The sequence below is a fragment of the Erinaceus europaeus genome, chromosome 10, assembly GCF_950295315.1.
Source record: "Erinaceus europaeus chromosome 10, mEriEur2.1, whole genome shotgun sequence".
In the NCBI taxonomy this organism is placed as follows: domain Eukaryota; kingdom Metazoa; phylum Chordata; class Mammalia; order Eulipotyphla; family Erinaceidae; genus Erinaceus; species Erinaceus europaeus.
In genome coordinates this window covers 75,049,316-75,071,342 of record NC_080171.1, presented here as the reverse complement: position 1 = coordinate 75,071,342, position 22,027 = coordinate 75,049,316, and the positions used below count along the sequence as shown (strand labels likewise).

General features: G+C 45.4%; 1 protein-coding gene across 6 annotated transcripts in view; it reads right to left on the bottom strand.

Moving 5' to 3' along the window:
* Positions 1 to 22,027, bottom strand: part of VLDLR (very low density lipoprotein receptor) — a 43,911-nt gene that overhangs the window by 9,893 nt on the left and 11,991 nt on the right. For 3 of the 6 annotated variants that reach the window (XM_060199767.1, XM_060199766.1, XM_060199770.1), the window contains 10 exons: positions 16,317 to 16,436; positions 10,577 to 10,699; positions 7,949 to 8,071; positions 4,983 to 5,354; positions 4,690 to 4,812; positions 4,083 to 4,205; positions 3,245 to 3,364; positions 3,004 to 3,129; positions 2,443 to 2,614; positions 1,055 to 1,273 (listed from right to left, as the gene is read on the bottom strand). In XM_060199767.1, coding sequence (XP_060055750.1) covers positions 1,055 to 1,273; positions 2,443 to 2,614; positions 3,004 to 3,129; positions 3,245 to 3,364; positions 4,083 to 4,205; positions 4,690 to 4,812; positions 4,983 to 5,354; positions 7,949 to 8,071; positions 10,577 to 10,699; positions 16,317 to 16,436 — 1,621 coding nt within the window. The remainder of the gene's footprint in view (positions 1 to 1,054; positions 1,274 to 2,442; positions 2,615 to 3,003; positions 3,130 to 3,244; positions 3,365 to 4,082; positions 4,206 to 4,689; positions 4,813 to 4,982; positions 5,355 to 7,948; positions 8,072 to 10,576; positions 10,700 to 16,316; positions 16,437 to 22,027) is intronic. The other 3 variants (XM_060199771.1, XM_060199772.1, XM_060199768.1) reach the window with 2 other exon arrangements.

Genomic DNA, 22,027 nt, shown 5'->3' with positions numbered 1-22,027 from the left:
ATTCACTAGAGACACATAGTAACACTTCATTTATCCTTACATTCCAGGCAAACAAATGAACATCACAAAATTATAGGTTCATTATTAAATGTAGAATCTTTGTGAGCCTGATATTTCCATGTTAGCCCAAGGCCACAGGTTCTATATTTCTTTCAAAGGTGTGGAAGATGAGTATCTGTTAAGTTTGAGAGCCCTGGCTCACCTCAAGTGAGAGCCAGATGATTTCTACAGGCTTTGTCAATTTCCTAAGGTGTTTTTCTATATTTCGTAATGGAAGTAGAAAGAGAAATACTTCAGTGAAATATTCCTATAAGGTTTTTTTTGTTTTTACAGCATTTATGAAGTTGGGGCCGTGTGCATGCATGATCTCACTCAGCTAAAGAGGAAAACACATCACTGCCTAGGAACTTCCCCTGGTGCTGTGGCACTCACAGATGGGACTAGGGTTTGAACCTGGGCCACACATGGGATAAGGCACATCCTCTTTCTGGTGAGCTACCTCTCTAGTCCCAACTTTCACTTTCAGATGAAAGCTTTCAGCTATTACGATTACCAAAAGGCTCATGATTCCTGCAAGTCCTTAGGTCTGATTGTTCAGTGTTAACTGGACAAAGCATTCAGACAGAAATTAAAATTCATCCATATAGAAGCTGGGTGGGCAGAAAGGATCAGATATTTCTGCGAACAGTTCAGCCTAGGTAAGCTTCCCTTCCTTCCTTCCTTCCTTCCTTCCTTCCTCCCTCCCTCCCTTACATCCTTCCTTCCTTCCTTCAATTTTTCCGTTGCTGGGGCTTCACTACTCCAGGCTAATTTTTTTTTTAAAGGAATGAAGGAGATAGAGATAGGGTAGGAAAGATACCCAGCACTGAGGCTTCCTCCAGTACACTGGAGCTGGGCGGAGGGGCTGAAAACTGGGTGATACACATGGCAAAGCAGGTACATTATCAAGGTGAGCTCTTTTGCCAGCAACCCAGATAACTGTTTGCAGTGGGGGAGCTGGTGGCATGAGGGAAGGCCCATGCAGGTGACATCCAAACAAAGGCAGAATACCAACCCAGACAGTGGGTCCACAGCTATGGAGGCTGGCTCTCGCAAGTCTGAGTTAAACAGGAACTTCCTCTTGGCTCCATCTAGGGTAGCTACTGAAATAGTCTTAGAAGCCGCATCAGTCCAGTAGATGGTCTTGTACACCCAATCAACAGCAATGGCTGCAGGATTATAGACATTGTCGATCATTTTAACATGTCTACCAACCTTGTCATCAATTGAGGCACTGAAACAGAATAGGTCACAAGAAATTTAAAAGTTTGACACCATCAGAGCCTGGAGAATGGGCTTGTTTTTTCTGTATATAAAATAGTCAACAGCTTAGTTCAGAAGGAATTCTAGTAGGACTACAGCTTACCACAGCTTACTTACAGCTTAATTATCAAATTCTTTAACCCTGCCCATTCACCAAGTCTATTGCCACTAAATTCTTTTTTTAAACAATTATTTTATTTTTTAATGAGCAAGAAACAGAGTGGGAGAGAGACCAGAGCACTGTTCAGCTCTGATTTATGGTAGTGCTGGGGATTAGACCTGGGACTTTGGAGCTTAACACATGAAAGTCTTGCAGAACCATTATGCTGTCTCACCAGCCCTGCCACTAAATTCTATATGGCAGAGTAATGTGCTTTAGTGGGGTTACTTATGTCAGTAGCCATCAAGTGGATTACTACAGTTCCCACTAAGAATAAAACTACTGCCATCACTCTCTGTAGCAAATCAACTATGCCTTAATCAACTGAGAAAAGGGAGAACAGGAGACATTAAGACATCATTTATTAGAATCTTGTAGCTGCAGCCTTCTCTTGCTCCCTATTTTTTAATTAGGGACTGACAGTTTATATTTTAATTTTTAAAAAATTTTAATGAGAAAGAGACCAGAGCATTGCTCAGCTCTGGCTTGTAGTGGTGCTGGGGATTCAGTCTGGGAGCTCAGAGCCTTAGTCATGGAAGTCTTTTGGCAGAACCATTATGCTATCTCCTCAGCCCTTTAATTTTGTTTTTGTCACCAGCATTTTACACTTGTGCTCTGGTGAAATCTTTGCTATTCCCCCCCCCCCCATTTTCTCAGGTAAGAGGGAGAGAGACAGAATGGGAGAGGCTCCACCACTCAAAAAGCATCGCCCCCCCTTGCATGGGACTGCATGTGGTGATCAGGGGGGCTTAAACCCTAGGTCCTCACATATGGTAAGGTGTTTGCTCTACTGAGTGAACTATCTCCTGGTCCCCAGAACCAACAATTTAATAGTTTAAAAAAATCAATATTCAGGTTTGATATACACAGTGCAATTGCTGTTCAGTTGGACCACAGACAAGAAAAATTCCTCTGACCCACCCTGTAGGATAAGTGACAGTGGCATATGACAGGACACGAAGATTGGGACTACAAGTTACCTGAAGATGGCCTTCTGGCTGAGATCAGCCCAGAACAGTCTCTGGGCAGCAATGTCAGCATCCAGAGCCACTGTGTTTCTCAGCTGTTCCACCAGCTGGATGTACTCTTTTCTCTCTAAGCCAATCTTCCGGATGTCTCTACGATTGGTGAAAATCAGACTTGGCTCTTTGCCTGAAAGAAAAAGAATCCAGTTTAGTTATTGAGAGTCCTGCTATTGAGGTCCTTCTAAGTCACTTTCTGTCAACAAGAGAGGAACATTCAAAAAATGAAGGCTTGGGCATACACACCCCTGGAACCTTAGGATGCTCCCATCTGACTGTGTCAGAAGCTAGCTCTGGGCTCATAGCATCCAATATGGCATCCTATACAAAAGGAATGACTGAGGTAGGTGTCTGGCAGAACCCTCTGCTAGTGCAGCTGCAAGTTCAGGAGCATTGCTCCTGAAGCACTAGGGTTCCACCAGCCAGATACAAGCAGACTGCTGCAGCAGCTCGGCTGTACCTTGTGTAAGTGTTTAACTCCTAAAGGTACCAGAGCAACAGCAGCCCCAGGGCATTTACCTACTGCCTTGCACACGCCAGTGGCAAGGTCCATTTGATAGCCACGACTGCATTCACACTTGTAACCGCCTTTTAGGTTGATGCAAATTTGACTACAGATCCCTGGGTTTTGGCACTCGTCAATATCTAGGAGGGAAATTAGAATTAGTCTCGCAAGTCTTACAGTCTCACCTAGAGATAGATCTATTATCTGGGGTCCTTCTGCCCCAGGGTGTAGGCGCCCCTCCTCCTGCTGACTCACCCCCACAGGTCCTCCTATCAATCAGTTCGAAGCCAGCAGCACAGTCACACTCATAGCCAATAATCAGGTCTCTGCAGATATGGGAGCACCCGCCATTATTCACCAAGCATTCATTGACATCTGGAGAGGGGAAAAACACTAGTCACTTGGCAGCTTCTTTCTAAGGAGGGCAGTATCCCCTTTGAGAATATTCCGTCCTATATGTGATGACATATCAAATTAGATGACTTGAATTCACAAGGTGGTGGTATATTTGTGCTGAGGCATTGCACCTGTTATGATTCCACACTCTCAGGGGACTCTTCTTAAAAGTGGTTCCCTGCCTTTTAATTCCAGATAAAGACAGGGAAGGAGAGAGGAGAGATACCACAGCACCATTCATGAAGCGTTCTTTGATACCATGTATGATGTTCTCATGTGGTGTCAGAGAATTGAACCCATCTCTTGGCCCCAAACTGGAGTGATAGAGAAGGCAGAGAGAAAGAGACCATAGCACCAAAGTTTCCTTCAATGCAGTGGTGGCTGGGCTTGAACCTAGGTGGTGCACATGACAAAGCAGAGTACTATCCAAATCATTTCCCTGGCCCTAATCCCTGATTTTAAAAGCTACACACCTCAGCATATATGAAGGGATCAGTGAACTGTTCTGGGAATAACAAGGGAGCTCAGCAATAGTATTTGGACCAGCTTCTCTGGCCACTGCAGAGTCATCTTGAGTGGGACGTGGCTGGCTAGCAGCATCTGGCGAGGGGCTATGCAGGTGCCAAGGGGCATTGGTTCTACCTGTGAGTCAGCCACCTCCCCAGTCCCTGTGTCTGGCAGCCCCTGTGTCACTCACGGCATTCTTTCAGGGGCTCATCGCTCCAGTCCCTGCAGTCCTGCTCCTGGTCACACACCTTGCTGAGCTCAATACACTCCCCACTTCTGCACTTGAATTTCCCAGGTCCCAGGCACTGGTTGACTGTAGAGACACACATAGAAAAGAGGGATTATATTAGAGAGTTTGAGCGAAGCAGCCCCTCCCTCCACCAGTCACCCCCACCCCCTGAAGTGCCCCTTACTATTCTTATTTATTTATTGGATAGAGACAGAGAGAAATTGAGAGGGAAGGGAGAGAGAGAGACCTGTAGCCCTGCTTCACCACTTGTGAAGCTTCCCTCTCCAGTTGGGGACTAGGGACTTGAACCTGGGTCCTTGCTCACTGCTACATGTGCACTCAACACAGTGTGCCACCGCTGGGTCCCATTATGAAAGTCTTTATGCAAAACCATTATGCTAACTCCTAGCCCATCCTTTACCCTTTTAAAAAAATATGTATATATATGACAGACAGGAGACAGCTAGAAAACCAGAGCATCCTTCTGGCACCGGCAAACTCCCACCATCCAACTTGGGATCTTAAGCTACTTCTGTAGAGCCCTGCCCCAACTTCTAGTCCCCCTCACCATTCTTGCAGTTGACCTCATCTGATCCATCCACACAGTCTCGGATCCCATTACACTGCCTGCTGCCATGGATGCAGCTGCCGTCCTCACACTCAAACTGGTCGGGCCTGCAGGTGCGGGAGGCTGCGGGGGAGGGGAGGAGGTCTTGGGCCCATGGAACAGGGCTGGCCAGGCTGACCCTCTCCTTGGGGAAGACCGGACACCTGCAGCACCCATGGGCCAGGGCTGGCCAGGCTGCCCCATCCCCATGGACACCCCCTTGCTGCCCCCTGCCCCGGGTGCTGGCCACTCACGGCAGTTGACCTCGTCGCTGCCATCCTTGCAGTCGGGGTCGCCATCGCAGCGCCACTTGCTGTGGATGCACTCGCCGGAGCCACACTGGGTCTCGCTGGCCGGGCAGCGTGCGTGTGAGGCAGGCTGGTGGCCGCACTGCTGTAGTGACTCGTCAGACCGGTCGGCGCAGTCCGCATCACTGTCACAGACCCAGCTGAGCGGGATGCAGGAGGCCGAGTTGCACCGGAACTCGTGGGCCCCACATGTGGGTGGGGCGCAGTCCCGCTCATCGCTGCCATCCTCACAATCCTCCTGGCCATTGCACATGAAATTGCGAGACACACAGCGGCCACTGGAGCAGGTGAACTCTGTGCTGCTGCAGGTGATGTTACCTGGGGCACAGTGACCTATGTTCAAGCCCCTTGTCCCCACTTGCAGGGAGAAAGCTTCACAATCCACTTGGTGGAGCAGGACTCTTTCCTCTATATCTCCCACTCTCCATTTCTGCCTGTCTCTATCCAATAATAAATAAAAATATTTTTAAAAGACTTGATTTTGGAAGGTATAAGCTAAGCTATGTTCCTTTTAAAACAATTTATCTCTTTAATGTTTTTATTAGTGATTTAACATAAGTACCAGATTTCAAAAAAATAGTTTATTAATGAGAGAGAGAGAGAGAGAATATGAGAGAGAACCAGAGTATCACTCTGCCCAAGGATTGAACTCAGGACCTTGAGCTTGGGTATCCCTTGCTCTTCTGTTGTGCCACCTCCCAGGCCCTGAGTGATCCTTTGAAGTGTACACTGCTCCTCAGGCCTCCTCACTCACTGAGACTGTCCTGTATCAGGGGTACAGCAAACATATGCTCTTAATCAGCTCTGACAATCTCAATGAAGGAGCCATGCATTCCACCACCAGCCATGGCTCTTGCTTTCTTAGTCCCAAGTGTGAGAATCAAGAACCCCAGATTTTAAGCACTGAGGTGTTCAGGGAGTCAGGGTGAGCACTGGCACTGCGATCCAGCAGCCAGGCATGCTAATAATGAGAAGCCAGCCCTTAGTACCTTGATTGGAATTCCTGTGGAAGGAATTAAGGTCAGTGTTTGGTGCTGGCAGGAACCAAGGCTTTCTTGGGAAGCAAAGTTGAGATAAGACGCAAGAGGGAAGCACATGGCAGCTCCAGAGCTGACCAGCAACGTCAAGCTCAGTTCCAGGATTTGCCAGGACTGAGCACCAATACTCACTGGACTAGGTGCAGAGGCCTCCAGCTCCAATGATAGATAGATGCCAGACTAATGCTTCCCCGAAGAATGCCTTCAGTCTCTCTCTCTCTCTCTGTCTATCTCTTTCTCTCATTTTCTCTATCCCTCTCCCTTCATCTTTCTCTCCTTTTCTCTTTATCATTTCCCTTCATCTATTTCTCTCCTTTTCTTTATATTTCTCTCCCTTCATCTCTCTCTCCCTCTTTCTCTCCTCCTCCCTCTTTCTCCTCCCTCTCTTTCTCTCTCTTGCTCCATCCTTCTCTCCCTTCCCAAACCCTTTTGCCCCTCTCTCCTTATCCCCCTCTCCCTCACTCCTTCCTCTCTTTCCTTCTCTCTCCCTCTCTCTCTCTGTCTCTGTCTCTCTCTCTCTCTCTCTCTCTCTCTCACACACACACACACACACACACACAAAACTGTAAGGGGGAAGCAGGGTTTGTACTTGTCATTCTTGAGCTATGTTTTAGAGGCAGGCCCCTGGTAAAAAGGCGGTAACTTGAAAGGGCCATTCTCAGCAGTGTTTGTTCAGCCTTGAGGTTTTCTCAGGGCCTCCTCACCTATGACATGTAGCACTTTGAGACATTTCCTAGGAAGAGGAACATGTGAGAGGAGGAGAGGCTGAGCTAGTTCTTAGGGGTAAAAAACTGTGGTAGAGAAAGGCTAAGTGCCCCCTCCCTACCCTCCGTCTCCCACTGGAGAGAGTTTTCTTAGGCTGTCTGCTAATGAGATGTCCAGTTCAGATTTCTGTGCCAGTCTTTCTTGGGGATTATTTAAAAATGTGGGGGCTAAGGAATGCCTGTGCAGGGCGGCAGGATAGCTCACTTGGGGGTGGTGCCTGCTTTCTTGCTCATGTGTGTGACCCGGGTTCAAGCCAGGAGCCCACACTGCTTTGGAGGGAGCTTCATCCCCTCTCTGTCTGTCTTTCTGTTGAAAAAGCTGACCTGGAGTTTGTGAAGTCTCAGTGATGACAGAGGGAGGGAGGAAGGAAGGAGGGGGGTGGTCAGTAGAGTGCCTAGTTGAGCACACACCTTACTGTGAGCAAAGACCGAGGCTCAAGCCCCTGTTCCTCACCTGCAGCAGGAAAGCTTCACAAGTGGTAAAGCAGGTCTGCAGATGTCTTTCTCTCACTCTCTATTCACCCCTTTAATTTCTCTCTGACTTATACAAGAAAAAATAGAAGAGAGAAGAAAGGGGGACAAAATGGCTGCCAGGATTTGTAGTGCTGGCACCAAGCCACAGCAATAACCTTGTTGGAGAGAGAGAGAGAGAGAGAGAGATATTCAAGGAAAAAAATCAGTGAAAGGAGAGATGGAAGAAGAGAGGGAAAGGCAGGCTTGTATAATTTATTATAATTTATTCCAATAATCAAATCCCATTTAGATTAAGAATGTGCTATCTGGCCTTGATCCCTCATACTGTGATTGTGACAGAAGGTGGCAGGTCCATGGATGACAGTCCTAATAGATACCCTTCCATGGCTGTGGCAGGGAGCTGCTTCTAAATGCAGGTGCCTTCAGTGACTTACCTTCTTATTCTACTGGCCTAGAAGAAATACTAGACCCAGAAGTGGACTGGGGCCACATGAAGGTCTTGTAGAGTTTGAGGACAATTTTGAAGGACAAGGGTTGATTGAGCAGATAGCGAGGTCCCTACACAGCCAGCAACCCCCCCCCCCCCCCCGAGCCAAAGCATCTCGGGGACACGCCACTCAACACTGATCTTCCTTACCACAGTTTTCTTCATCCTCTCCACTGTCACAATCATTTTCACCATCACATCTCCAGGATACTGGGATACACTGAGTAGAACGGTCGCCACAGCTCAGCTCATTAATGCGGCATGTTCTCATATCTGTTGGTGACACACAGTCTCAAAAGAGCCTTGAATCTTATCCTAAGATCCCTATTTTTATTTGCTCTATTCCTACTTTTTGGTTCCTGTTCATTCATCCTTTTGTCCTGCTTTATATCTTACCACCTTTCAGCCACCAAGTTGCAGATGCTATTATGACTCCATCCTGACTTTCCTGGGTAGACGACCTCACCAATGTGTTCCAGAACCTCACTTCTCCAGAACTCTACTCCACTAAAGAAAGATAGAAACATAATGGGGGTATGGATTGACCTGCCAATGCCCATGTCCAGTGGAGAAGCAATTACAGAAGTCAGATCTCCCATCTTCTGAACCCCTAAAATAATTGGTCCATACCCTCAGAGGGGGAGAAATGTTAGGAGAAGATGACCTAAAGGCTCTGAACCTTAATTCCATCAGGACCCAAAGAGACAAGAGAGGGAACAAAAAAAAAAAAAAAAAAGGAAGGACATTTGGAAGTAGTAGATATAACTTTGAAAGGAAGAGAAGACAGGACCATAGCAAAAATGGGAAAATATATAAATATAGGTAGTTATAGAAACAATGGTCAACCTATTATCTGTAATTTTGGGGGAACTACTGCAGTTTCCAGTGGAGGGAATAGGGACACAGAGCTCTGGTGGTGGGAACAATGTGGAATTATACCTGTTACCTCATAATTTTGTAAATCAATACTAAATCACTAAAAATAATTTTTTAATAAAGAAGCCAGGTAGGTAGTGGTGCACCTGGTTGAGCACACATTACAATGTGCAAGGAAGGACCTGGGTTCAAGGTCCTGATCCCCACCTGCAGGGGGAAAGCTTCACAAGTGGTGAAGCACAGCTGCAGGAATCTCTCTGTCTCTTTCCCTCTCTATCTCCAAGCCCCCTCAATTTCTCTCTGTCTCTATCCAATAATAAATACATAAATAAAATTTAAAAATAAAATTAAAATTAAAACAAAAACCCCAAATAAAAAAATAGCTTTAAAAGCCATTAGTGAAGAGCTGCTGCTTCCATCTGTGCCACCCAGTAGGGTTATGCCTGTGGCTCAGTGGCCTGGCCTCCCTGTGACACTGTCTGAAGCCTGGGCACATCTTTCACCAGCTCTGTGAGAAACGATGCCACCTGAGAGCCTTGGCGATGTCCTTGCTTTCATGTTCCATGTGTGCCCAGCTCTGGCTTTTGTTTTACTTGGCAGCATCATCTGGACAGGTTGGTCTGCCCCTTCCTTGTGACCTCCTTATCTGTGGGCTCACAGGTGGCATAGCAGAGACTGTCACCTAATCCCAGTTTCATTCAAGGCCAGCTGGTCTAGCACCTGTGATGTCTCCCTTTGCCCACACTGCTTCATGGTAGCCTTGCCACGTGCATCTTGATCAGAACTAGGGGTGTGGCCTCACATGTGGCTTGGCCAGGTTGCTCACGACTTGTGATGCTGGCTTTGAGTCTTTCTCATTACTTGGGGTGGCTCACCTGCTGGGATCCAGGCTCTTAGCACTCCCCTCACTTCTTGCCTAGATATTTGAGTCAGGATAAATGGCTCTTCCTTTCTGCTTGGTTTCCTTCTGTAAGCATTTGTTCCACCTAATCATCATCATTCATGTCCCTCTCCTAGAGCTCTGACAGGCTCAAAATAATCTGCAAGACCACCTCTCTTATGAACATTCAAACAATGCCATTTTCTGTATCTCCTGGCATCTTCCTTTGTTATCTCATGTACTTTTCCTGTGGCTATTAGCCCAAGACACAAGTGCAGACCCAAAAAACTCTCTTATTAATGAACACTCTGCAAACATCCTACTTTAGTCATTTTCTGCTTCTGGGTTTGTTAAATATAACTAAATCATGTCTTATCCCTAGCTGTCTTTTCCCATCCAATACTTTTCTTGTCATACTGTTAGCAGCGGTCCCTCCACACACTGATACTCTGCCCCTGAGAGGTCCCTCTCCCATTTCTGACTTAGCTTCCAGGGCTAGATTACCATCTGCTCAGACTCATGCTCAGCAAACATTTGGAAATCTTTCCACCTAGTTGAGGAGTTCTGTACCCAATCTGCTGGCTTCAGTCATAAAGATTCAACAGAGAAGCTCCCCAAGAGAACTTCAGTTTCATTAGACTTAGGGGAAATATGTTTTTTTTAAGTTGAAACAGTACAGCACTACACCCCGCACCCTCTAGGACTAGAATGATCCCATATGGTGTACTGGAGGGTGGGAGGTGGGCTGGAACTTGGGAGGACAGAGCAGGCACTCTCCCAGGTGAGCTATCCCCCGGAATATCCTTTAAAGGAGACTCATTGATTGATCGGCTAGTTATTTATGAAGGACTTGACTGACCTCAGTGACCACTGGAATAAATGTTCAAGGGAGGTCAAGGAAAGCCAGCACCAGCTGTCAATATTTTAAACTGTACTCAGGCCTGCCTGTGACATACAGAATGTCTCAGGGAATGTCTGGTGGTGGTGGAGAGCATGTCAAGGCCAAAGCAAAACCCACTCACGGCACTGCTCTGGGCTTTCATCTGAGCCATCCTCACAGTCAGGGTCCCCATCACACTGCCACCGGCTGGGCACACACTGGCCATTGTTGCACACGAAGTCAGACTCGGCGCAGGTCTTCTTCACTGCAAGAGTGCATTTGCAACGTTAAGGTGAAGCTGCTCATCCCCACTCTCTGAGACCCTACCTTCCTTGATTTTTCACATGTTCTACTCTGAAAAATAAAGCTGACAAATTAGCACCCACTTGTCAATAACAAGGAGAGCCCTAGGAGAAAAATTTGTTCTTTTCCCCCTCAAGAAGGACAATGATCCCCACCCCACATCCCCCACCCTCAGAGCACTGCTCAGCTCTGGCTTATGGTGGTGCTGGGGACTGAACCAGGGATCTGTGGTGCCTCAGACATGAAAGTCTCTCTGCAGAACCACTATGCTATCTCCCAGCATTTTTTAAAAAATAAATGCTACCAGGGTTATCCACTGTACCTGATGGCCACCCCCCTGTTTTTATGTTTTAAAAAATATTTTTTGATTTGAAAGGACAGAGATAAATTGAAAAGGGAGAGGAGATAGAGAGGAAGAAAGAGAGATGCCTGCAGTACTGCTTCACTGCTTGTGAAGCTTCCCTGTTGTAGGTGGGGCTTGGGGACTTGAACACAGGTCTTTGCACATGGTAATGTGTGCACTCAACCAGGTGTGACAGCACCAGGCCCCTCCTCATTTTTGTTGATGAAGTGAGCAAGACACTGAGGAGGAAGGGGAATGGAGAGAGAAAGAGATACAGAAAGAGAGGGAGATGGAGAGAGAGAGAGAGAGAGAGAGACATCTGCAGCACTGCTTTACCACTTCTGAAGCTTCTCCCCCTACCTTCCTGGCAGGCAGTGACTGGAACTTGAACCCAGGTTCCTGTGCCTGGAAATGTGAGTACTCAAGCAGGTGCCTGGCCCCAAAAGTGATGATTTGAGAGACTTAGAAGATACAGTAGTGCAGCGGGTTAAGTGCATATGGCACAAAGCGCAAGGACTGGCTTAAGGATCCCGGTTCTAGCCCCCAGCTCCCCACCTACAGGGGAGTCACCTCACAGGCGGTGAAGCAGGTCTGCAGGTGTCTGTCTTTCTCTCCCCCTCTTTGTCTTTCCCTCCTCTCTCCATTTCTCTCTGTCCTATCCAACAACAATAACAGCAATAACAACAACAATAACTACAACAACAATAAAAAAAAACAAGGTCAACAAAAGGGAAAATAAATTAAAAAAAAAAAGAAGATACTGACATGAAGAGAAAGGTGGACCATTATCAAACAGCACTGTCAGGTTTGGTTACTTGAGAATTTTCCTCTTTCCTGTTTAAAAATGTTGAGGTTAAGAACTAGTTTCATGGGAGTTGGGCTGTAGCGCAGCGGGTTAAGCGCAGGTGGTGCAAAGCACAAGGACTGGCTTAAGGATCCCAGTTCGAGCCCCTGGCTCCCAACCTGCAGGGGAGTTGCTTCACAAGCGGTGAAGCAGGTCTGCAGGTGTCTACCTTTCTCTCCCCCTCTCTGTCTTCCCCCTTCTCTCTTCATTTCTCTTTGTCCTATCCAACAACAATGACAACAGTAATAACTACAACAATAAAACAACAGCAATAAAAGGGAATAAATAAAATTTTTAAAAAGAACTAGTTTCATTTTCCTCAGGAGTTTCTTTTAAGTCACTCAGTACTTCATTAGGCTCAACAGTAAAAAATTTCATCTTGTGATTGGATCATAATACCGTAATACCAAGCAAAGCCTCACTTACCCTTGTACACAAGTTTTTGGAAACTGACACTAAACAAAACAGGGTCCTTGAGCAATGAAAACAGGTTTTTGAATAACATGGTTTTTGAACAAGGTTAGCTGGGACTACTGTTTTTTATTTTTATAGATATAATGGAATGATGTTGAACAAAATAATGTTGAATTAAGTGATACTATTCAAGGTCCTGTACAGCTGTTCTATTCAGAAGCTTCTCTCAGCAACACTTGTTTAGTATTGAGAAAGAGTACTGGTGGTAGAGTGCTATTATAATAGAGACACTAGGTTTCTAGGGACAGAAGGTTAAGTGTTAGTATTCAATGTTGCCACCCCTAGGGGTCTGCTGCTGGGACAGAGGAAATTACCCAGTGAGAAACAGCATTTACATCAGATTATAAGAGAGATTATTGCCAGCTGAAGTAGGTGAGTGAGTCCTGACCAGCTAAAAGTCATTGGAATTGCAGTGGAGGCTGTGAAAGTCCTGAGCTATTATGAGTTCAAACTGCCTCAAACAAGGTGTCAGTTTTGCTGCTTGTGCTTCCTACAGCAGGTCTTTTACCACCTAGAATGAGGGTGACCATGCAATTTGTTTTCCAAATTGAGAAAAGGGGTGGGGAGGAGGGGAACAATTAATTACACAAGAGAGGTGAGTACAAGCCAAGGTTGTCCTGAGCAAGTCAGAGAACCTAGTCTTCAAACCCATGAGGAAGCCACAGAGTAAGGACAGCTTGGTAAACAGTCTTCTGGGCTATCTTAGGACAGTCCTTCTCAGGCTGTATTCTTCACTGCCCATGTATCTATCTTTTGTACCCAGATTTCCTATTTGTTTATTTTTAACCAGCACTACTCAGCTCTAGCTCATGATGGTGCTGGGGATTGAATCTGGGACCTCAGAGCCTCAGGTATGAAATCCCTTTGCATAATCATTATGCCATATCCTAGGTATTGGATCTCCATGTTTAAAAAAAAAGACATTTTTTATTATTGGCTAGGGACAGAAAAATTGAGAGGGGAGGGAGAGATAGACAGTGGAAGAGACAGTACCTGCAGCCCTGCTTCATCACTCATGAAGCTTTCCCCCATACAGCTGGGGACTAGGGGCTTGAACCTGGGCCTTGGATCTCCATATTTATTTACTTATTTATCTGATTTGGTAGTTCTTTCTCCAATTTTTTAAAAAAATTGTGATTAATAATGGGTTACAAGATTGTAGGGTATAGTTCTACACTGCACCCATCACCAAAATTCTGTGTCCCCCACCACCACCTCCCAAAGATAACCACCATAGTTCTGTCTTAGAAACAGACTGCTTGATTCTGTTTTTGTTTGTTTTTGGCAAGTTCTTATGTATCAGATCTCTAGAATCCACATATGAGTGAAGCTATCCAGTAGTTGTCTTTCATCTCTTTACTTATTTTGCTAAGCATGATTTTAAAACCATTTTTAATGAGTGCCCTGTGATGGTAAACCAGGTCAAAGCCAACAAATGGCTGAAAATTAGAAAGGGACTAGTTACAATGAGGATTTTAAAGTGAGGTGGGACTCTCAGCTTAGAGCACACCCTTGGTGCACACTGATTTACAGTGCCTCAGACACTGTAAAGGGTTGGAGAAAGGGATCATTGATTTCTGGAACTCAAGATAACTCAAGTTATAATTTGAAGATAAGTCAGCCCCATGGATTGTGTGGTAAAAGCAATAACAAGGACTCTGCTAGTCACCAAATTGACACCTCTCTCTCTCTCTCTCTTTCTTTCTTTCTCTTCTTTTGACACCTATTTCGAAAATCACTGAAATACTTGGATCCTAGTGCTAAGGGCTGGAGTGAATTCAGGTCCTATGTTCTCCTGAACACGAGAGGCCAGAGGGGCTTCAGAACTAACTAGTTGCTATACCTCAGTCTGTGATGTACTTGAGACGTTGCAGAAGAGTTAGGGAATAGTTGTAAAGATACCACATGAAGGGATCAGGCAGTGGCACACCCAAAAGAGTACGCAGCACTGAGGAAAGCTTCAGTGCTTTCTCCCACCTCACCCCCCAACTTTGAGAAAGCAGATGATGAATGACCCAGAATGATGGGCTTCCAGTGACAAGGAAAAAAGAGGGAAATAGCCCAGCTGAAACTATAATTAGGGGTCCTAAGACAGCTTAACTGGTAGGGCACATGCCAGACCATGTGGAGGCTGGGTTCATGACCTCCTCCTTCCCCTCTTCCCCTTCTCCTTCTCTCCCTCTCTCTGAGAAATAAAAAGAATGAGAAAGGTGACAACAGTGGAACTGAACATGTATGAGTCCCTAGTAACACACACACACACACACACACACACACACACACACACACACACACACACACACACACACACACACACACACACACTGTTGGCACTCAAACCCGGGCTGCAACACATGGCAAGGCAGGCACCCTAACAGGTGAGCTGTCTCCTGGCCCCAAAGCTATTGGGTCGTCGGAAAAGTCATAACACATTTTTACACAGAAAAATAGGTTCTGAATTTTCTGACAACTGACAACTGACAACTCAATCTAACATTTTAGTAGCAGTTCGTGAAGAAGTAGGGGAATAACAGGATGGTAACTGATGAAACCTACGCTTAGCTGCTGCTGCTTTTATTTGTTGTCTGTATGTCTAGATTATATAGTGGATATCTTTATGTAACATATTTTAAAAGGTAAATGACAATGTTGTTATTGCTGGTCATACCGAGTTGTATCAGTATTTTTTATTTTAATTTTTATTTATTATTTATTGGATAGAGACAGAGAAACTCAGAAGTGAGAGGGTGATAGAGAGGGAAAAAGACACATGCAGCTCTACTTTACTTGTGAAGCTTTTGCCCTACAGGCAGGCCCAGGAGCTTGAACCTGGGCCCTTGCACACTGTAGTCTGTGCACTTAGCCAGGTGCACCACCAGGCCCCGTATTAGGATTTTGCAACATTGAACGAAGAGATGGATTATTAAGAAAAAAGATCAAGTTTTTTATTTAGGATAGGGACAGAAAAATTGAGAGGCAAGAGGAATCCAGAGAAACCTGCAGCCCTGCTTCATCACTTGTGAAGCTTTGCCCTGCAGGTGAGGAGTGGGGACTCAAACCTGGATACTTGTGCTTAAGCAATTGTGTATGTCTGTGGTAAGTGCCTAATTGTTCTCTTGAGGTGTATCTCTCTGCTGTTCTGGCCTTCCATAGGATTCTTTCTATAGTGCATATAAATAAACGTTCTTCACAACGGTCTACTCAAAGCTGCTAGTTAATGGGGATAGTGGCTTAGCTCCTTTTTGGGATGGGCTGCCTTCTATCCTGCCAGTGCTCTAGAGTCAGCAGCTGATGTGAGCACAGGTAAATAAGGATCATTAGCTGATCTCTGATTGGTACTGCCATATTGTTTCTGTGTAGGAGTTAATTCACCCCTTGAAAGTTAGGAGATTTCTTAGTATCCATGCTTGTAATTCTGAGATCAAAGTCTTCTGAGTATTAAAATGAAAGGAAGAAAGAAAATTGGACCTAGGTATTCTTTCTTTCTTCATTTCTTTCTCTCCCCCCATCCCCTTTATTTTTTCCTCTGTTCCTGCTCCTCTCTTCCCATCCACTGGCATCCTGAAGCAAATGTTTGCTCTGTCATTTGGAGGGAACTCCTTAATCCTCAACATTTCATACTCAAGTTGGTCACCTCACATTAAGCATTCAGATATTCCCCTAGACTAGAGTGTGTCGGTTCTTTGAACACAAGTTCAAAGCAGTTCTTAGCAATGAGCTATGGTCTGAGCTGTGGGTTCTGGTCTGAGCTGTGGGTTCTGGTCTGAGCTGTGGGTTCTGGTCTGGGCTGTGGTTTCTGGTCTGGGCTGTGGCTTTTGGTCTAGGCTGTGGGTGCTAGTTTGGACATCCCCATACATTGTAAAGACTAAATATTCCAAGGAAGGTCATCTGTTCCATTGTGGCCCAGCTCTGACTCACCACAGTTCTTCTCATCACTGCCATCAGCACAGTCCTCATCCCCATCACATTTCCACAGCAGTGTGATGCAGCGGCCATTCGTGCACTGGAACTGGGAGCCTTCACACTTGCCTTTTCTTCCTAGAATCAGGAGGAAATCAGTGCATTAAACAAAGTGGGGATGGAAGGGGTGGAAAGCTGGAGGGATAAAGTGCCCACATCCCCTGCATAGGGGTCCTCCCATAGGGGGCAGCCCCCAGAGTCCAGCATTCTTGTGGGCAGAGCTGCATGGGTGCTGGGGAAGAGAGTGACAGCCACTGTATTCTCAGCTGGTCACACCATCTAGATAAAACTAGTTTGCCCAGTTCTTCTTTTACTTCATTTTCTATTTTTTATTTGACTTTATTCTTTATTTGGTATGGCAGAGAAATTGAGAGGAAGGGGAGATAGGGAGAGAGAGACACACACCTGCAGAGCTGACTCACCCTCATGAAGTGTTCCCCCTGCATGTGGGAACTTGGGAATTGAACCTGGGTCCTTGTGCATAGAGATATGTATGTTCAACTAGGTGATCCACTATCCAGCTCCTTTATTCTTCTGTTTTAAACAGATTTATGTTTTTATTAAAGAGTAGTGCACCTTGTTGAGTACACATGTTATAATGTGCAAGGATCTGGGTTCGGACCCCTGGTCCCCACCTGCAGGGGGAAAGCTTTGCAAGCGCTTTGATTTCTGGCTCTCTCTATCCAATAAATAAAGATAATTTAAAAAAAAAAAAAAAAGAAAGAAAAGAGAGGGCTCTCTCTCTCTCTCTTTTCTTTTCTGGCCAGAGCATCAGTCTGGTACATGTGATGCCAGGAATCAAACTCAGGACCTCAGGCTCTTAGACTCAAGGCTCTAGTCACTGAATACCCTCCCAGGCTACATGCCCAGCCCCTATGAGAGGGAGGCACCGTTATGGGTCTAAGTTCTGGTTGGAAGGACTAAGTTCTGATTAGTGGAACACAAGCACAAGGAGTATGTCAAATTCTAGAAAATATCCCTAATGCAACAGGGGATTCATTTTCTTTGTTTCTTTTTGGTTTCTGGAACTTGGGCCCGATGAACTTGGGTCAATAACGTTGAGACAGTGGAGCCAAAGAAGAAAGAAGAAACCTAGAACTTTCAGAGCCCAATGGAGGCATTTCCACCTCCCTCCCTCTGGGTTCCCTGCTCTCATTTAAGCCACTTGTATGGCTATAAACCATGTAGCTAAATCCTAATCCTTTGCTGGTATTTCTTGGTTTTTCTTGTTCACATTCCACACTGTCATTCACGAGTGATGCACCTATTACTAGGTACCGGCAATTGAGAAGGGCAGCACAAAAGAGGCGGCAGGCTTTTAATAGATGAGTCTGCATTTGGAACTTGTGGTCCAATTGGAAAAAAAGACATGTTCATTAAATGACTCCAAGATAAGATAGAGAGAAAATATATGAGACAGTGGGCATTCTTCAACTTAGCCAAAGGAGAAAAGCAAGGCAAGGTACAGTTAGACCTGTATTCTATTTCTCTGAACCCTACATTGAGATGTTTCCTATCACTGACAGATCTGTCTTGGGATGTAATTTACTTACTTCCTTTATTTTATCTATTTTTGGATGGAAACAGAGATTGAAAGTTGGAGGGAGAGATAGGGAGAAAAACAAGAGAGACACTTGCAGCACTGTTTCACCACTTGGAAAGCTTCCTCCCTGTAGGTGGGGACTGGGAGCTGGAACCCAAGTCCTTGTGCATGGTAACGTGTGCTAAACCCAGTGTGCCACTACCCAGCTCACCCTTCCTTTCTTTGTCATCAGGGTTATCACTGGGGCTTGGTGTTGGCGTGACAACTTCATTGCTCCCAGTGGCCATCACCCCCTTTTCCTTTCCTTTCTGATAAAGAGAGAAATAGAGGGAGAGAAATACCACAGCCCTGCTCCAACTTGTGAACCTTCCTCAGTGCAAATGGGGACAGGTTTGTGAAACTTGGATCCTTGCACATAGCAACATGTGTGCCCAAACAGGCATGACACTGTCTGGCCCTGCGATGTTTTCTTTGAGATGAAAGGCAAAGACACAGTGGCTTGATTCAAATATCTGAGGACACCATGGAGCCACCCAACCATGGAGATTTCTTAGCATGCTCTTCCTAGCAGAGAGCCTGTCAGTCCCCTGCCACCTCTCAGCTCCCACAGCTGGGGCATCACTGGCATGACAGCAGATGCTACAGTGACAAGCACAGGCTGGAACGCTTGTGTTCTGTACACAATACTCTAGTTGGCCTCTGTGACACCAGCAACTCTCTTTTGTCTGAGAGCATTTAATACTTTGTGGCTGATTCCCAAGGATATTGACTATTGGTCCAAGTCAAGCATCCCAGATGGGCCTTGTTACCTTTTTAGACACTAAATATCACTACTAAAAATTCCATCAACTGCTTTGCTGATGAGAGTCTAGCTAAGCTGGGGCAGAGTTAGAGACAACACAGTATGGTCTGAGGACACCTGCCACCCACATTTCAGACAATATTCATTCTATAGTATTTTACTGTGTGGAAGAAATTTAGGGACCAGCTGGTGGCACACCTGATTAAGCACATTGCAGTGTATAAGGACCTGAGCTCAAGCCCCTGATCTCCACCTGTAGGGAGGAAGCTCCATGACCAGTGAAGTAGTGTTCTCTCTCTCTCTCACACACACACACACACACACACACACACACACACACAGATAAATAAATAAATTAAATTCATTAATACTAAAGCAAATATAAGGACCCTAGCTGCCTTTTCCCACCCCATAGTCTCAGTATATTCTCAATAATTTCAGTGGAGGAATGCCTGCCCCGGGAGCCACTGGTTATAGTTTTACATCCCCATTATCTTTTTATTTATTTAAAGATAGAAATAGAGAGGTAGAGAGTGAGTAAGTGACTATAGCACCATTCTGAAGATTCTGAAGATCTACTTTGAGGACTTTACTTGAAAAGTAAAAAAGACAGATATGAACACAAATTATATGTGTAAAGAATAGTTAGGTCACAGGACATCATGAAAAGGCTCTGATTATCTTTTGTTTTATTAATTTATTTTATATAGAGATAGAAGTTGAAAGAGAAGGGGAGATAGAGAAAGAAATAGACAATGATAGAGAAAGAAAGAGACAGACACCTGCAGCACTGCTACACTGCTCATGAAACTTCCCTCTGCAGGTGGAGACCAGGGGCTTGAACTTGGATCCTTGTCACTGTAATGTCTATGCTCAACCACATGTACTACCCTGTTTTATTAATTTTTAAAGAAAATGTTTTTAAGACTTGTCATGGGGTGACAATCTTACACACACACACACACACACACACACACACACACACACACACGCAAATATATTGGAATGTTAGAAAAATTAAGGTATATTTTCCTATGTAAAAATGTGTCATGAGTTTTCCAACAAATATTTATCTATATTTACATATCTCCCCAAATAGGTGACAGCGTATATCACCCACCACCATAGGTGTCACTGCACTAGTTCTGAAGGTTTGGTTCTCTCCCTCCCTCCTTTCCTCCCTCCCTCCCTTGCTTCCTTCCTTCCTTCCATCCATCTTTCCTTTTTTCCTTCCTTCCTTCCTTCCTTCCTTCCTTCCTTCCTTCCTTCCTTCCTTCCTTCCTTCCCCAGATCACTTCACAATGGCTGATGGTGGCACTAGGGACTGAACCTGGGACCTCAGAGCCTCAGGTATGAAAGCATGTTGTGTAAACCACTCCTCTGGCCCAGACAGCTCTGAATCTTTTTTTGTAAAGGTCTTTGCTACTGAAACCATTGACCTCAATGGTGACACCATAAAAAAGGTACCCCTAGAATGAGGCTTGGGCTTAAGTGGAAATAGATGCTGGATTTCCACTTCCAAATTAGGGATCCAGAAGATGATGTGCTTATCAATATATATATATTACAGACACTCAGATTATATGCAGGCACATAATGCACTAAGCTGATGTCTAGTCTTGGTGCTGACAGTTCTGCTGGGACACCTGCTGTCCATTCCCAGCTGAGCACCAGAGAGGTGAATGGAGAGTCTTTCTGAAACTTGGACAAAACAAAACACCCACAGTACTGCAACAAATTGGGTGTAGTGTTGAAGCTACATTTACCCTGTAGGCAGGGACTGGGGACCTGAACTGACTAGAGACCTGAACTCCAGTGTCTTTTAATTAATTAATTAATTTGTATTGTAAATAAAGTTGTTGATACATAGGTAAAATTTCTCAATTTTCTGAAAAACTGTTTCACCCACAGCCTAGGTCCCCTTCCATCATCATGCACTAGGACCTGAAAGGCCCTCTACTCCCAGAGTCGTTTACTTTGGTGCAACACACCAAACTCAACCCAGTCCAAATTCTGCCTTGTTTCCCCTTTTTGTTGTTTCTTAAGTTCGGTACATGAGTGAGATAGTCTCATATTCATCCTTCTCTTTCTGAATTATCTTAGCATGCTTCCTTTAGACTCTATCCAAGATCAGGTGAAGAAAGTGAATTCATCATTCTTGCCACCGATGTTGTTGAGGTGGTCTGGTGTCGGGCTGCACCGCGGAGAAGAGAGCTGACGTCCAGAGCAAAGGGGTACACAGATCTTTATTATAGGATGGGGGGGGAGGTTTGGTTCAGACCACGTGGAGCCAGCCAGCAATGGCCGACCACGGGGGGAGAGCAGGGAGCGAGACCTCAGAGAGGGAGAGCCGAGAGCCCAGAGAGAGAGAAGGGAGGGGTGAGGGGGCTTTTTATTGGGCGACAACCAGGGGTGACGTGTAGGGCCAGGATTGGTTGAAAGGGGGCACTCTAGGATTTAGCGGGGCATAGAAAAACCTGGGGGCGGAGACTGCATCAGAATAAGTCCTCAGCAACACCCCCCCCCCCCCCTTTTAAACCAAAGCACTATTCAGCTCTGGTTTATGGTGGTGTGGAGGATTGTACCTGGGACTTTGGAGCCTCAGGCATGAGAATATCTTTGCATAACCATAACCATTATGCTATCTACCATGTCCTGAATTCATCATTCCTAATAACTGAGTAGTATTCCATTGTGTATATATACCACAACTTTCTTAGCCACTCATCTGTTGTTGGACACCTGGGTTGCTTCCAGGTTTTGGCTATTACAAATTGTGCTGCTATGAACATAGGTATATACAGATCTTTTTGGATGGGTGTGCTTGGTTCCTTAGGCTATATCCCCAGGAGGAGGACTGCTAGATCATAGTGTAGGTCCATTTCTAGCCTTCTGAGAGTTCTCCTGACTGCACTTCACAGTGTATGAACCCCGGTTTCTTGTGCATGGTAACATGTGCACTCTACTAGGTATGCCGCCATTTGGCCTTGGGATGTGACTTCTTTGAGGTACAGGACAAAGACCCGAGAACACCAGTGGAGCCACATGGTCCATGGTGATTTCACAGGGCAGTCTTTCATGTAGAGAACCTTCCAGTTCCCTGCAACTTCGCAGCCCCCTCTTTTTTTTTAATTTAATTTTTTATTGCCACCAGTGTAATTGCTTGGGATCAGTGCTGGCACTATGAATCCACTACTCCTGGAAGCTATTTTTCCTCCCCCCACCCCTAATTTATTTGATAGGACAGGGAGAAATAGAGACAGAAGGGGGTGATAAAAGAGACATCTGTAGTACTGTACCACTAATGAAATGTCCCTGCTCCAA